At 45.5% G+C, this 14,863-nt stretch overlaps 1 protein-coding gene across 1 annotated transcript in view; it reads right to left on the bottom strand.

The window, feature by feature from the left end:
• Positions 1-287: 287 nt before the first annotated feature.
• Positions 288-14,863, bottom strand: part of LOC311518337 (uncharacterized protein C8orf74 homolog) — a gene marked incomplete at both ends in the record, with an annotated part of 32,880 nt that continues 18,304 nt past the window's right edge. Inside the window, 3 exons of the mRNA XM_084624059.1 lie at positions 288-509; positions 10,539-10,664; positions 12,337-12,737. Of these exons, the coding sequence (XP_084480185.1) occupies positions 288-509; positions 10,539-10,664; positions 12,337-12,737 (749 nt within the window). The remainder of the gene's footprint in view (positions 510-10,538; positions 10,665-12,336; positions 12,738-14,863) is intronic.

The raw sequence follows: 14,863 nt of genomic DNA, 5'->3' as shown, positions 1-14,863 counted from the left end.
TTGGTCTTTATTGCCAAATTCAGAGGGCCAACGTTGCACCAGGAAGCTGTTAAGAGGACAATAAAGTTGTAGCTCCCAAAGCTATGCTCATTCCATATTAATAGCTCATCAGTCCCACTGACCCATTCCAGCCAGGGAAAGGTGAACTAACAGACCAGCATCAAGCTATGGATCGAGCGTTTAAAACCCAGGGCAGGTGATATGGTCTTCAGGACTGAAAAGCACAATCCACGGTTATTACAGGTCAGTCAGGGATTTCTGCCAAGTGCTACACCAACCTGCATCCCTCACTTCTTCTTTGTTTTCTGCTGCTGAGCTTTGGGTGACTTCTTTGCTCGTTCTTCAAGAGAGGGAGGTGGGGGATAGGGGCTAGGAGGGCTCAGGATCAGGGCCCTCTTCTGGAGTCTCAGCTCCAGGATCTTGAAGGTGGTCTGGATCTCAGTCTGCAGGATCTCATGGAGAGCTTGGATCTGGATCCCGATCACTTCTTTCACTAGGGTCTCCAAAATCTGAAGAGCAAACAGAAGAGGAGGAGGGCAGTGGTTCATTTAATCTCTCTTTTTACTACCTGTATTACATTACAAAGGGGCCATTCCCTTTGAACTGATCCTGGGCCAAGCTGGCAATGAATGAAGGAGGGGGCAGGGGGAGCAGAAAAGGTGGTGAGGTGCCTCCTGTGTAGCAGCATTACCCTTCCCCCAGCCTGGTGGAAAGCTCTTCTAGGCAGCTCGGTGAGGCTTTGGATCTGCTGCTGGAGAAGGTGCGGGCCTGGGCATGCCTGGGAGGTGGCCATTCTCCAGAGCAGCACCCTCCACTTACCACTGCAGAAATTCTCTGCATGTGTCACAGATGACTCTGAAGGCAGGTTTCCCTCTACACTCTGAAACCCCAGGGTGGGGAGGGGAGGGCAAACACATGGGCATACTGCTTCATCGAAGCCACGCTGCCAAGAAGGTTGGGGAGGGGCTCGGAGACAGCACAGAAGGACAGGGTGTTGCATTTATTGTCAGTATGACAGAGGCCTCCATGCAGATGACCCAGACCACCAGATCTCCTGAGATCTAATCAGATCTGTGGACCAACTCCCCCTCACCCCGGCTGATTCCTCAGAGAGGAGGAGCAAGACCCCCACCCCACTGAGAGCCATGAGGAAAATGTGGAGGGAGTTTCCAGTCCTATATTTGGACTGACCCATGTAAGGGACTTGCGGTGCTTAAAGAAGCAGTTAGACCTGCCTTGTTGCTTTTTTCTGGTGTTTGCATGAGTTCAAAAGGTGATTTGGGAAGCTCATTTCTGCTTTACTTGAACTTGCCAACGGAGCAGTTAGCCACCTGCACATTATTGTACATTAATTCCACGAGACAGATGGCCCAATAATAAAAGTGCCTCGTTAGAGTTTAATTAAATTTCCAAAATGATTTGCTCCTGGGCTGAGAACCTGAAGTGCAAGCTGAGGTGGGTTAATGTGCTTTCCCCCCTAAGTGTTACAAACTCTTCACAGCTGGTTATGGAATGAGACGAGAAGTGGCAGCCCAGTACATACCCTAGCCATAAAGAACCTAATTCTGCATTTTTTTGCACACCCAAGACTCCCATTGACATCAGCAGGAGTTCAGTGCTTGGGTGGGAACTGAATGCTCTTGCACCAAAAGACGTGAATGTGATGAATACAGGGTGGGATCAAGAATTAAAGTTGTGGACAAAGCCTCAGGACCATCGCCTCTATTAAAGGGTCACTCTCACGTAGTTTAGTACCCACCAGTTAAGCTTGGTTAAAAAGTGGGGTTGGGACATTCTAACACAGGGGCATTGTGTGAGGGCAGGAAAACAGGGGAGTTGACTCTGATCTCTCCAGATTCACTGTCCAAGCTCAGTAAAACGCGAACAAGCAGCATCAGTGGTGAAATGTACTTTTCTTTTAGCTTTTTCCAAATGGATTTAGTTTAGTGAGGGGTTATCGTTAATGCAGGAGAAGAGGATCTGCTTGTTTAAATACAATGAGCCCAATTCTGCAGCCTTTACTCAAGCAAAACTCCCACTGGGTACGGATCACAGACTTTGGTCCAAGGCTTTTCTCCCTTCCGTGAATACACAGGTCACTGAGGTAGGGAGCTGAGGGCAGCCTGACATAGACCCGGGAGATGCACCACTCCATGCTGAGATGACAAAGTCACTGGAAGATAAACAAACCCAAGTTCCATCACCTCAAGTGCAGACCTCATTCACTCAGCAGTGCCTGGAAAACAATCTGCATGAATATGAGTCAGTGCCACCAGAGCAAGTGGTATCTCAATCTTTTGCATCAGAGCGGATCAGGGTAATATACGTTTTGTTACCTTTGCGTTTCTTTGCTGTGTGCTTTATTTAAAAAAAGAAAACCCTACCATTGCCCCAACGTGTAGAATGCCCTCCCGAGCTCACTGGACCAGTCCCGCTTGTTACTTCTTCAGAGCACTGCACTGGAAGTCAGGTGCCCTGGTTTCTATTCCCTGCTCTGCCACTGTCCTGCTGGGTGACCTCACTTTCCCCATCTGTAAACTGGGGATAATGACCCTGCCCTCCTTTGTAAAGTGCTCTGACTGCCACTGAGGCAAAGTGCTATACAAGAGCGAGGTGAGATTATTCCCATCCTTATTAAAGCCTCTTTTCTCCTGCCAAGACATACATGGTGTTGTCAGCTGAGTAACTGTGTCATCACATCCGTAACTCACGTCCTTCTTTGCCACGTCCCGTCATCGCGCATGTTATACCCTCGCTGGGCTGTCACGTCCGTCCTTTGGGGCTGCGTTCTCAAACCCTCACTCACATTATTATCTTACTCTGTGAGCACTCCCACTGACAGTTGCAAAGGAGCTCATGCCGTAACATATTAGTCAGCAGTGGGAAAAGTGGCTTGTAGAGTTTAAGATCTCCGGGACAGGGACCTGCTCTTTGTGTGTTTTGTATGAAATGACTAACATGCTGTGGATGCCACAAAATAATAACGAGTGGGTCAATAGCATGGCTGCCCCTTTTGGACCCAAGCTGCTGGACAAAGTTTGGAGTGCAGGGGGTGTTCCAGTTGGGAGTAGAAATTGATGATCATCAGGTGTTTCTCTGAGATAGTCTTGTTGATCTACAAAGAATGCAAAGAGTCCTGTGGCTCTGAATGCAGAATGAATCAAATAAAAGGAAACAGCTTCTTTTGTTCACAGCACCAAGCTTTTCAGTCTGCACCCCGACCCGCAAACCCAAAAGGTTTCTTCCAAAGTCATCCAGACACTTACAGCTGCTCCTTCAGGCTCTCTCTCTCTCTCTCTGTTCTTGCCTGCCTCAGTGTCTTGTGTGATCTCTCTCTCCACACACACACTAGGGTGACCAGATGTCCTGTTTTTATAGGCACTGTCCCGATATTTGGGGCTTTGTTTTATACAGGTGCCTATTACCCCCACCCCGTGTCCCAATTTTTCATACTTGCTGTCTGGTCACTCTAACACAGTACCCAAAACAATACTCAGCCAAAAGCTCCTGCATGAGTTGGCATACACCTTTTGCCATAGGTGGGGCTTATATTTATAGTTATGTTAATTGAAAGGTGAGCTCACATCTACAAATCTCCATACAAAACTCAGCCCATAACAAGGTTTCACCCAGCTCATAACAGTACTAACAATAAAAAGGCTGGGAGAAAGTCCCCTGTACCATGCTCTGGTCTTCCATGAGTCCTGGCTTCTCGATGTCTCTGTTTTTGGAGCAGGGAATCTAAGAACATAAGAATGGCCATACTGGGTCAGACCAAAGGTCCATCTAGCTCAGTATCCTGTCTTCTGATGGTGGCCAATGCCGGGTGCCCCAAAGGGAATGAACAGAACAGGTAAGCCTGGGGACTGATGGGAGCCAGCAGCAGGCGCCGAGTGAAGCCAGCAAATTGATTCTGTTGCTGAAACTGGTCTCAGAGGAGGCTTTTCTGCAGGAGCAGCAGTTGCACATCCTGGGGCTGTACTCAGAGGGGCTTTCTAATGTCCCTCCCCCCGAGGAACAGCCCACCGGGGAACCGGCAGTAGACACAGAAGCTGCCCCAGAGCCAAGTAAGCTTCTGGCTCCATTTTTAAGTTTATTAATATAGGAATGGGAGGGATTTCCGTTCTATGAACCAATGTGAAAGTTATTAGATGCTCCGGCTAGCAGCGTGTATCCTCTAATGTCGGATTGTATGCCGGCACCTTGGAATCCCCCTCACGTCTCACCCCACATGGAGTTCAAAATGGTGACAGAAAATGCAAACAATAAAAACGCCTTGAGAGTGAATTTTTACTGGAAAGGCACAGACTTTTGCTCAGGCATTCTTGTTTCTTAAAAATAATAACCTTATGTTTCTAAGCCTGTAAGTACACGCCTCTATAACCACTCTATGGTGTAACAAACTGCCTGGAAACAGTGAACTGTGGGTTGTGGAAATGGGTCTCATTTACAAATCCAGTTAATTTCAGTTAAAGGTAGTCCATGCAGTCCATAGGTGACAGAATCATTTGTCCCAAATATGACTGGGTGGGGTGGGGTTGGGGGGGTGGAGCTCTGCGTGTTTGCAAGCAGTCATAACAAGATAAGCCAGGTGGAAGCTAACACAGTGTCCTGTTGAGTCCCCCATGAATTCTGACCCAATCACCGGTGCTGAAAGCTGCATACTTTTCCTATAGCAGGAACTCCGGATAGGTAGCCAATTTCAGGGAAGGGTGTATTTTCCAAGGCCACCTCAGTAGCTTACCAGCCCACTCCACTCATAGATGTGCTGTTCAGTCACTACAGATTTGAATACTTCAGTTGCATACGCTGCTGGTTTCCCACCGCAACTTGGAATAACATCTCCCTTTGTCAATCAGGCACCACAAGAACTGTTATGGCCTCCAAAATGTGGAAGGCCTGAAATGATAGAAAAGCCATTGGCAGCATAGCCTCTGACAGCACCCCCAAAACCCAAGTTGATCTGCAATTTTTTTTTAAAAGCAGATTGTATTTTTTAATTCACTATTGTCTCTGCACTTCTTCACTTTGATGTCCAGGGCTCTTCTGTGGTCTGCCGCATCCTTCTCAAAATATACTGAAGTTCAGTTTGGAACAGCAACATTTTATGCCGTTGAAATTCCACAAGGGTTTTTTTCTGTGCTCCTGTGCTGAACTATTTGAGAAAATAACCGGCTATGCCTTGTCCTATTCTAGGTCCCTCGACCTCTACAGGCTGTTGGGTCTCCACAGCTCACCCTCGCTTCATCAAAAGCCTGTGTCAATGTACCTTCATGGACCATTCCAAGGAGAAGCGTTTCTGTGTTGAACTGATGGTCACAGTTCTGGACAGGGCCTTATGGCAAGAGGAAATGCTGAGGTTGGCTGCACAAGCTTGAGGACAGGGTTTCAATATTTGGTGATATTGAACTTTTGAGAGGAGGTCCAGTACAAATAACCTTAAGAGACAATGCGGAACCATATAGGGTATATATACCTCTGAGGATTCCTATCCCATTACTTCATACAGTGGAAAGGGAGTCTAAGAGAATGGAAAGGATTAGCATAATCAAGAAAATCTCTGAACCAACAGCATGGTGTGCCCCAATGGTAAGAGTTAAAAAGAAAACATCAACCTGTGTGGATCTTAATGAAGCACAACTGTGAGAGAAAAATCTAGACTCCCAACACTGGATGATTCCCTCCCCAAAGTGAAAAGAGCTACAGTATGCTCCAACCTGGATACCTGGAGTGGATTCTGGCCAATTCCTTTAGCCAAAGAAAGTGCTAAACCGACTTCACTTATCACATCCTTTGGGAGATTCTGCTTTTGAAGATTACCTTTTGGGATTACCAGTGCTCCTGACATTTTCCAAAGAAAGATTCCAGAACTGTTAACAAACACAAATGGAGCTGTAGTTTTCATGGACGATATTCTGATATATGGCTCTTCAGTGGAAGAACACACCAAAACCCTCAGTGAAGTCCTAAGCCTAATCAGTCAGTCTGATCTGCAGCTCAACAAGGGAAAATGTGTTTTCTGCCTACCCAAAATCAAGTTTTTGTGACAGACAATAAACAAAGAGGGAATCACTCCTAGCCATGAGAAAGTAAAAGCAATTTGAGAATTGAAAGCACCAACTACTGTACAAGAATTGAAACGTATACTGCGGATGGTAAATTACCTTGGTCAATACCGACAAGACCTTTCTACAGTGACGAAACCATGGAACAAACTGGTAAAGTCCAACACATCTTGGCTATGGGAGTCAAATCAACAAATTGCTTTCAAAAAAGGTAAAATAAATTATCTCAACAGCTCCAGTTCTCAAGCACTATGATGTGAACAAGCCCACCACCGGTCAGTGCAGATACAAGCAGCAATGACCTAGGTGGTGTATTGTTCCAGCAGCATGACTCTGAGTGGAAGCCAGATGCATTTTGCTCTCGAACAGTCACAGAAGCAGAAAAACGATATGCACAGATTGAAAAGGAGTGCCTGGCAAGTGTAGGGGCAGGTGGAAAGTTTAACAGATATCTGTGTGGACTGGATTTGTTTACACTGATAACAGACCATAAACTGCTTGCAACCCTCATTATCAGAAAAGACTTGGATCAAGCACTGCTGAGATGCCAGTGTCTGTTGCTATAAGGTTAAGGCAACTTAAACCAAATTGCTAAATACATTTCTGGGAAAAATCTGGTAGTAGCAGACTCTCTGTCATGGAGCCCAGCGTCACAGTCAATTACCCATGAGCTTGAAGGTGATGTAAAGGTGTATGTGGATGCTGTGGACACATACAGACCAGTGTCAGAAAAGAGATGACTCCAGCCACAAAAAGCAACCTCAATGGACATGCAGCTTCAGGAAGTTCTAAGTTACATCGGGGCTGGCTGGCCCAAGTATCTAAAGGACACTAAGAAAGTGACAATAGACTACTTTGCAGTGCATGGACAATTAAGTGAGTCAAATGATTCATGATTAAAGGCAATTTCATTGTAATTCCAAATGATATGAGAGGAGAAATCCTAAACCTCATCCATGAAGGACATCAAGGGTTATCTAAATGCCATGAACAGGCCAACTAGTGAGTGTGGTGGCTGGGTATCAGTCCAATGAATGCATCCGAAGAAGTGAGCTGTAGCTCACGAAAGCTTATGCTCAAATAAATTTGTTAGTCTCTAAGATGCCACAAGTACTCCTTTTCTTTTTGCAAATACAGACTAACACGGCTGTTACTCACAAAGAATAAGGTACCTGCATGTGAACATTGCAGAACTAATAGATCAACTACAACACAAAGTACCTTTAATAACAACACCTCTACCAGACAGACCTTTGAAGATACAAGCTGCAGATCTATACAAATTCAGAGGGCAACATTACCTGGTTGTTGTGAACTATTTTTGCTCACTTTGGTATTCCAGAACAACAAGTGAAGGACAATGGATCATAATTCACTGCAGCAGAATTTGTCATTCCAAATAAATGATTTTGATCATATTACTAGCATCCCACATTATCCACAAGCAAATGGAGAAGCTAGAGGTTGTACAAACAGTCAAGAAATCCTACAGCAGGAAGATCCATTCCTTGTTCTTCTAAGTTACAAATCAACACAAATAGTGGCTACTGGATATAGTCCAGCACAATTCCTGATGGGATGACAACTCAGAACTACTGCTCCAACTTTGGAAAAGAACCTATCTCCAAAGTGGCCAGACACGAGAAGAATAGCCAAAGCAGATAAAATGGCTAAAATACCTTATGAACATTTTTACAACAGATGTCACTCAGAGAACTGCCAGTCTAGAACCATGTTCATGTCAAATTGGATGGAGAAAAAAGATGGACAACTCCAGCTGTCATAAAGAAAAATAATTTAGCTCCCAGATCATATGTGATAGAGACTGACAGTGGAAAGTTCAGCATAAACAATTGAAATCTACAGTTTGTTCCTCAGGAAGAATAATCAACAGAGCAAACTCTAGAGATGGCAGATGCAGAACAAGAAGACTCAAGGATTCCAAAGCAACAACATCCAGTTGTTGCACCTAATGGACAGCCCGATGACCAAGTTATGTGTTTGGGTCATGTACTTAGAAAACCAGTACAATTCAGAGACACTTAACAATCTGATATGTACTGAATTTCAGTGATAGTGTAAAAAGAAAAGGAGGACTTGTGGCACCTTAGAGACTAACCAATTTATTTGAGCATAAGCTTTCATGAGCTACAGCTCACTTCATCGGATGCATGCCGTGGAAACATGAGTATGGAAACACGGCATGCATCCGATGAAGTGAGCTGTAGCTCACGAAAGCTCATGCTCAAATAAATTGGTTAGTCTCTAAGGTGCCACAAGTCCTCCTTTTCTTTTTGCGAATACAGACTAACACGGCTGTTACTCTGAAACCAGTGATAGTGTAAATATCGTAAATGGTAGGAAAGTAGAACTTAAAGGGGGAGATGTAATCAAATGCCTACTGTATTAGGCTGTTCTACCATTAGGTGGCTTTGTGTGTAACATTACCTTATTTAAAGCTAACTTTAGCCATACCTGGCAGAGCATTAAAAGATCTTATGATGAATACATCTGCTGTGTATAAACAAGCTCTGCAGTACAGAAGTAAATGACACACACCATGGTCTAAGTGTCCACCACGGAGCCCTGTGCTGTAGTCCAGACACAGCTTGGATAACTCCATGGCTGCGTGGCTCATGCAATCGGGCCCTATGAGTGGCTGGGCAGAGCAACTTTGCCCCCTGCAGTTCTCCATATCGACTCCCCTCTTATGTGGATGCTTCCACCCCATTTTCCTGGCGCCAGGGGTGCAGCAAATGTGGAAGGAAGGCAAAGGACAAGGGCGGGAGGGGGAGAGGAGAGACATGAAGCAGTAAGTGGTTTCTATCTTATATATGGTTTCACTGTTTGCACTTGTTCATGCACTTTTTAAAAAAAGGTTTGTTGTAACACTGTGTTGGCAATGGATTAATGTACTCTTCTAATATGTGTGTCATAAATATAAAGGGAAGGGTAAACCCCTTTAAAATCCCTCCTGGCCAGAGGAAAAATCCTCTCACCTGTAAAGGGTTAAGAAGCTAAAAGTAACCTTGCCGGCACCTGACCAAAATGACCAATGAGGAGACAAGATACTTTCAAAAGCTGGGAGGAAGGAGAGAAACAAAGGGTCTGTGTGTCTGTTGGTATGCTGCTTTGCCGGGGATAGAACAGGAATGGAGTCTTAGAACTTTTAGTAAGTAATCTAGCTAGGTATGCGTTAGATTATGATTTCTTTAAATGGCTGAGAAAAGAATTGTGCTGAATAGAATGACTATTTCTGTCTGTGTGTCTTTTTTGTAACTTAAGGTTTTGCCTAGAGGGATTCTCTATGTTTTGAATCTAATTACTCTGTAAGGTATCTACCATCCTGATTTTACAGGGGTGATTCCTTTACTCCTATTTACTTCTATTTCTATTAAAAGTCTTCTTGTAAGAAAACTGAATGCTTTTTTCATTGTTCTCAGATCCAAGGGTTTGGGTTTGTGGTCACCTATGCAAATTGGTGAGGATTTTTACCAAACCTTTCCCAGGAAGTGGGGTGCAAGGTTTGGGAGGATTTTGGGGGGAAAGACGTGTCCAAACTAAGTTTCCCAGTAAACCCAGTTGGAGTTTGGTGGTGGCAGTGGTTATTCCAAGGACAAAAGATAAAATTAATTTGTACCTTGGGGAAGTTTTAACCTAAGCTGGTAAAAGTAAGCTTAGGAGGTTTTCATGCAGGTCCCCACATCTGTACCCTAGAATTCAGAGTGGGGGAGGAACCTTGACAATGTGTTTATAAATAAAGCCTTTTCTTTCATCAAGAAGTCGTACGGCTATCACTGCGTCACATCAGACAATGTATATTTCAAATAATAAAGGTAAACACATGGCTCATCTCTGCTTTCACAAAGATTGCGAAGAGCACAGCAAGCCACAGTAATGCACACAGCATTGATGACACTGGCATTCAAATGGGTCTGGAGACCTCTCCAATGAGATTTCAGTCTGCCAAATGCACAGACAACAACCATTCTACACCAGCTGAGCATATAATTAAATCTTCTTTTGCCAGAGCCTCTGATACCAGGATAAGTTTCATAAGCCAATGCAAAACGGAGTATGCAAGATCCCCCAGAACAAGGATGGGAATGTTGTTTTTGACAATGCCATTTGGCGGGAATAGCATCCCAGCTTGTCCGTGAATGTTGACTCCCTATTGGCAAGAAATCCTGGTATCATGAACTTTTCTAGTGCAGTCCACGTTAACATTCATAAATCAAGTGCTGTCATCTATGAGGACCTGCTTACTAATGGAGTAGTACCCTTTGAGGTTTATGTATTCCTGTGCTCCTTGATGAGGGCAAACGATGGGCACGTGTCCCATCAGTGGTCCTGGTTTGGACACCCTATTCTCTCAAAGCCAGCAGTTGCTGCAGGAATATCTTTTATGCCGGCCACCTTGGGGTAAACCACACCCCTGGTTGCCTCAGAAACTTCCACCACTGCTTTACCTACAGTCGACTTTCCAATACCAAACTGGTTGGCCACAGACCGGTAGCAGTCAGGGGTAGCCAGCTTCCAGATGGTTATAGCGACCCACTTCTGAACTGGCAAGGCTGCCCTCATGCGGGTATCTTTATGCTGGGGGTTGGGGCAAACCACTCATAAAGCTCCAAAAAGATAGCTTTCTTCATGCAAAAGTTCTGGACCCACCACTGGTCATCCCAGGTCTGCCAGAGAATACAGTCCCACCAGTCTCTGCTTGTGGCCCTGCTCCAGAAGTGCCAGTCTATGTAGGGAGCATGAGCGTCTCTACCGAGTGTGGTGAGCAACATCACCAGTGCAAGTCAGCCATGTCTGTGTTCTCCTTCTCCTCCTGCTCCATCAGAAGGTCCGTTAGGTCAGAAAACTCTGCCAAAATGTCCACCAGCATCTCATGGAAGCCCTGCCTGTTTCCTGAGCCAGGAGTAAAGCGCAAGCGAGACGACTTCTTCACATTGCCGGCTCTGGTGGGTGGGAGCACACAGACCAAAATGCCTGCTTGGCAGTATGTGTTGGCAGGCTGTTCAAGCTCTCTGTAAAGTGCAGGGTGGACTGCCAATTTTTATCACGTGGCACCATGGTCAAAGAGCTAGAGCGGCTAAATTTTGGGAGGATGCTAGGGAGTCTGGGATATGGATGGTTTGACTCAGGGCTGCATGCTGCAGTGTAGACACCAGAGCCCCAGGTTCAGTGTGAGTTAGAAAATTCTTAACCTAGGGTTGACAATCAGTGGAGACACTCAAGCATTGATTTCTCTAACCCAGGATCCACTGACTCAAGTCCCGCTAACCCTGGGCTTGCATTGCAGTTTAGACATACTCTAAGTGAAGCCTGACCTTGTACTGGGATAGGCAGGGTTACTTTGCAGGAGCAAGTCACGTGCCCAGCACCTCTTGCGCAGGAGTCAACTACTCAGAGGAGTAGAGGTAACTCCACTTCCCATAGTGCATTGCTCAACTCTTGCTCAATCCCAACAGCTCCTGCTACGCGTCAGGTTGCAGGGGAAAGGCATGCAATGTGGGTAGACAGTAGGTGTATCAAGGCCCAACAGGAATACTCTACATGACATAGTCCCAAACCATCCGCTCTGTAACCGTTTGGGATTCCAGCTCTTACCTCACCTCCAGGCCAGGGGGAACTGTTACTATTCTTTGTTAAGATCCAGTAACATACTTGTGATAGGACCAGGGAGAGGTTGACAGGAACACGAGAAGAGACTGCCAAGAATAAGGGGCAACGTGCACTAAAGCATGAAGAGGATAACATCTATGCAGGGTTTTATAAGGTTGCCCATCAGTGTGGTATCTGGATGCCTTCCACTAATCATCCTTTATAACGGATACATTGAATCCACATGCCAAATCCGAACTCCCCCAAATTAGAGGTCTGGATTATAAAACCCCCATGCTCAGGAGGGTTTGGAGATGGGGTTTTGGTTTGCGCCCATCTCTGTCACTTGCGAAGTGCTAGAAATAAAACTTCCCAACTCATGTCAAAATACCTAAGAATCGTCATAAATAGGAAGAACCTCCATGCATGTGCCACGGATTCCTGGCCACCCCAGACATGTCTCTGGGGAACACTGTCCCTGGGGCAGGTGACAATTGAGGCCACAGAAGAGGAAGTGACATGCCCAAGGTCACAACGTGAATCAGTGGCAGAGCCAGAAGCCGAACCCAGGCCTCCTGACTTGTAGTATCCTCGCGTGTGGAGCACACTGCATCCCTTTCAGTATGAAGTGCCCATTTCTCTACAGCTACTACAGAGTTACCTGTCTGTCTAGGATCCCTGCTCGCGATTTCAGATCATCATCCGCTCTTTGCAACATGTGCTCCCTCTCCAGGTGTAGCATCTCTCGGAGGAGCAGCACGTTGGTACGGTTTTGGACCTCAGCGGCTGAGAGGGCAGCCAGCTGCTGCTGATAGCGCCAGACTTCAGCATCAACGCCTGCCACCAGCGGCGGAGGCTGCGGTGGCACACAGATTTCTAGGTGGGCAGACGCCTGTTCAACGTCTCTCCCCCGACACAGCACAAACTGGTACAGCTCGTAGTGCCTGATGAGCGTGTTATAGAAGTATTCAAACAAGACATACGGTTTGAAAGGGCTCAGCTTTGGCTCACACGCCACGAGTTTATCCTTTAGGAGACAGATGGCCTGAGAAACGGGCAAACCTGGAAAGAAACAAAATGAAAATATTTCCTAAGTAACCCCTACCAGGTTCTTGTAGCAATCAGAATGCCATTTTGGTACCATGCTGTTTAAAGGATGAGGTGTTTAGCACCAACCCTTGTTTGTTTGGGGGGAAAATAAACTGATATTATCCCACACTGTTCATCTTTAACCTTGTCACGGGGGAAAGATGGGAAGCCACTGTTTCTTGAGGGCTGTTGTTTAGAAAGATGTGTTAGATCCACGTGGCTGCATTTTACAGGACATAACAGCTAGGGTTGAAGGATTATACTGAGTTTTACAAGAAGGGCTGCCACTCAGCCCGGAAGCTTACAACAAATGAAACTGTTTGACAAATGTTTTTAGCAGACAACGATCCTATTGGGATAACCCCACTCCGGTATTTTACACTGTGATGGTGTTGATATGCACTTGAATCAGCTACATGAGGGAAGGGGAATTTTTGTGACAGACGCATATAACGGCTCAAGGGCTGGTTCTGCACCTACTGATTCTGCAGTGCACACTCACACCTCTTGTTGAATTGCCTTTGTGGTCACACTGAGTGCTGCTGCTGTTGTTATTTATTACATGTGTTACCATAGTGCCTAGGAGCCCAGCCAGGGACCAGGGCCCCATTGTGCCAGGCGCTGTACAAAAGCAGAACAAAAAGATGATCCCTGTGTGACGTTATTGACCTGAACTGTAACCGTATAGATCATTGTTGCAACCGAGGTCCTCTAGTTGCACAAAATCTTTTACAAAGTAGGTCAAGTAAGGTGTCTACGAGAAGGTTATGATTTGCTGTTTATGATTATGCTATCTGTATGCAGGTATAATTTTGTATTTAAAGTTATAAGTATTGGCTCTATACTGTCTGTAGTTCAAACTTGTGCTATGCTTCTGGCTGACACCCCAGACAGTTTGGCAGCAGCACTGCCTAGCCTGCTTGATGGCCCATTAAGGACCATCAGCTATACAATTGACCCATTGAGAGAAGGCAGATACACCTTGTGACTCAGCAAGGCATGAAGGGACATGCCTACTGAGAGGACTCTAAGGCTTTCAGGCAATGTGCTGGGCAGCTTATTTTTGGAACAAAGGAAGCACAGGCCACATGTCAAGAGACTATAAAAGGCAGCTGCATCTCCTCCATCTTGTCTTCAGTCCTGCTTCTTACCTTTGGAGGAACTTTGCTACATTGAAGCTCTGAACAAAGGACTGAATGACCCATCCCAGCTGTGAATGTGCTCCAGAGACTTGATTTGAACCTGCAGCTTATTCTATCACCGCTACAAGCCTGAACCAAGAACTTTGCCATTACTGTATGTAATTGATTCCATTTAACCAGTTTTAGCTCTCATCTATATTTCTTTTTTTTTATGAATAAGCCTTTAGATTTTGGATTGTAAAGGATTGGCAACAGCGGGATTTGTGGGTAAGATCTGACTTGTATATTGACCTGGGTCTGGGGCTAGGTCCTTTGGGATCAGGAGAACCTTTTGTCTTTTACTGGGGTATTGGTTTTCATAACCATTCGTCCCCATAAGGAGCAATGCCGGTGGTGATACTGGGAAACTGGAAAAAAGAAAAGGAGGACTTGTGGCACCTTAGAGACTAACCAATTTATTTGAGCATGAGCTTTCGTGAGCTACAGCTGAGCTCACGAAAGCTTATGCTCAAATAAATTGGTTAGTCTCTAAGGTGCCACAAGTCCTCCTTTTCTTTTTTGCGAATACAGACGAACACGGCTGTTACTCTGAAACCTGGGAAACTGGGGTATCTGAGGGAATTGCTTGTATGATTTATGGTTAGCCAGTGGGGTAAAACTGAAGTCCTCTCTGTTTGTCTGGTTTGGCATGCCTTAATAGTAAAGGAACTCCAGCTTTGGGCTTTAACTGCCCTGCTCTAAGCAATTTGTCCTGAATTGATACTCTCAGTTGTGTCCTGCCAGAGGCCGCTTCGTTACACCCTGCCCTAGAGAGTTTACAATCTAAGTATAAGACAAGAGACAACAGAAGGAGACAGAGATATCGAGGAGGGAGAAAAAGGAAATTATGACACAATATTGGTCAGCAACATACACAGTGGTCTCTGCACACCAGTGGCCTAACTGTATAGGCCTAAT

The sequence above is a fragment of the Lepidochelys olivacea genome (genome assembly GCF_965140295.1).
Source record: "Lepidochelys olivacea isolate rLepOli2 genome assembly, chromosome: 3".
NCBI classification, from domain to species: domain Eukaryota; kingdom Metazoa; phylum Chordata; order Testudines; family Cheloniidae; genus Lepidochelys; species Lepidochelys olivacea.
The sequence above is the reverse complement of the archived record's forward strand: the minus strand, read 5'-3'. Positions and strand labels throughout refer to the sequence as shown.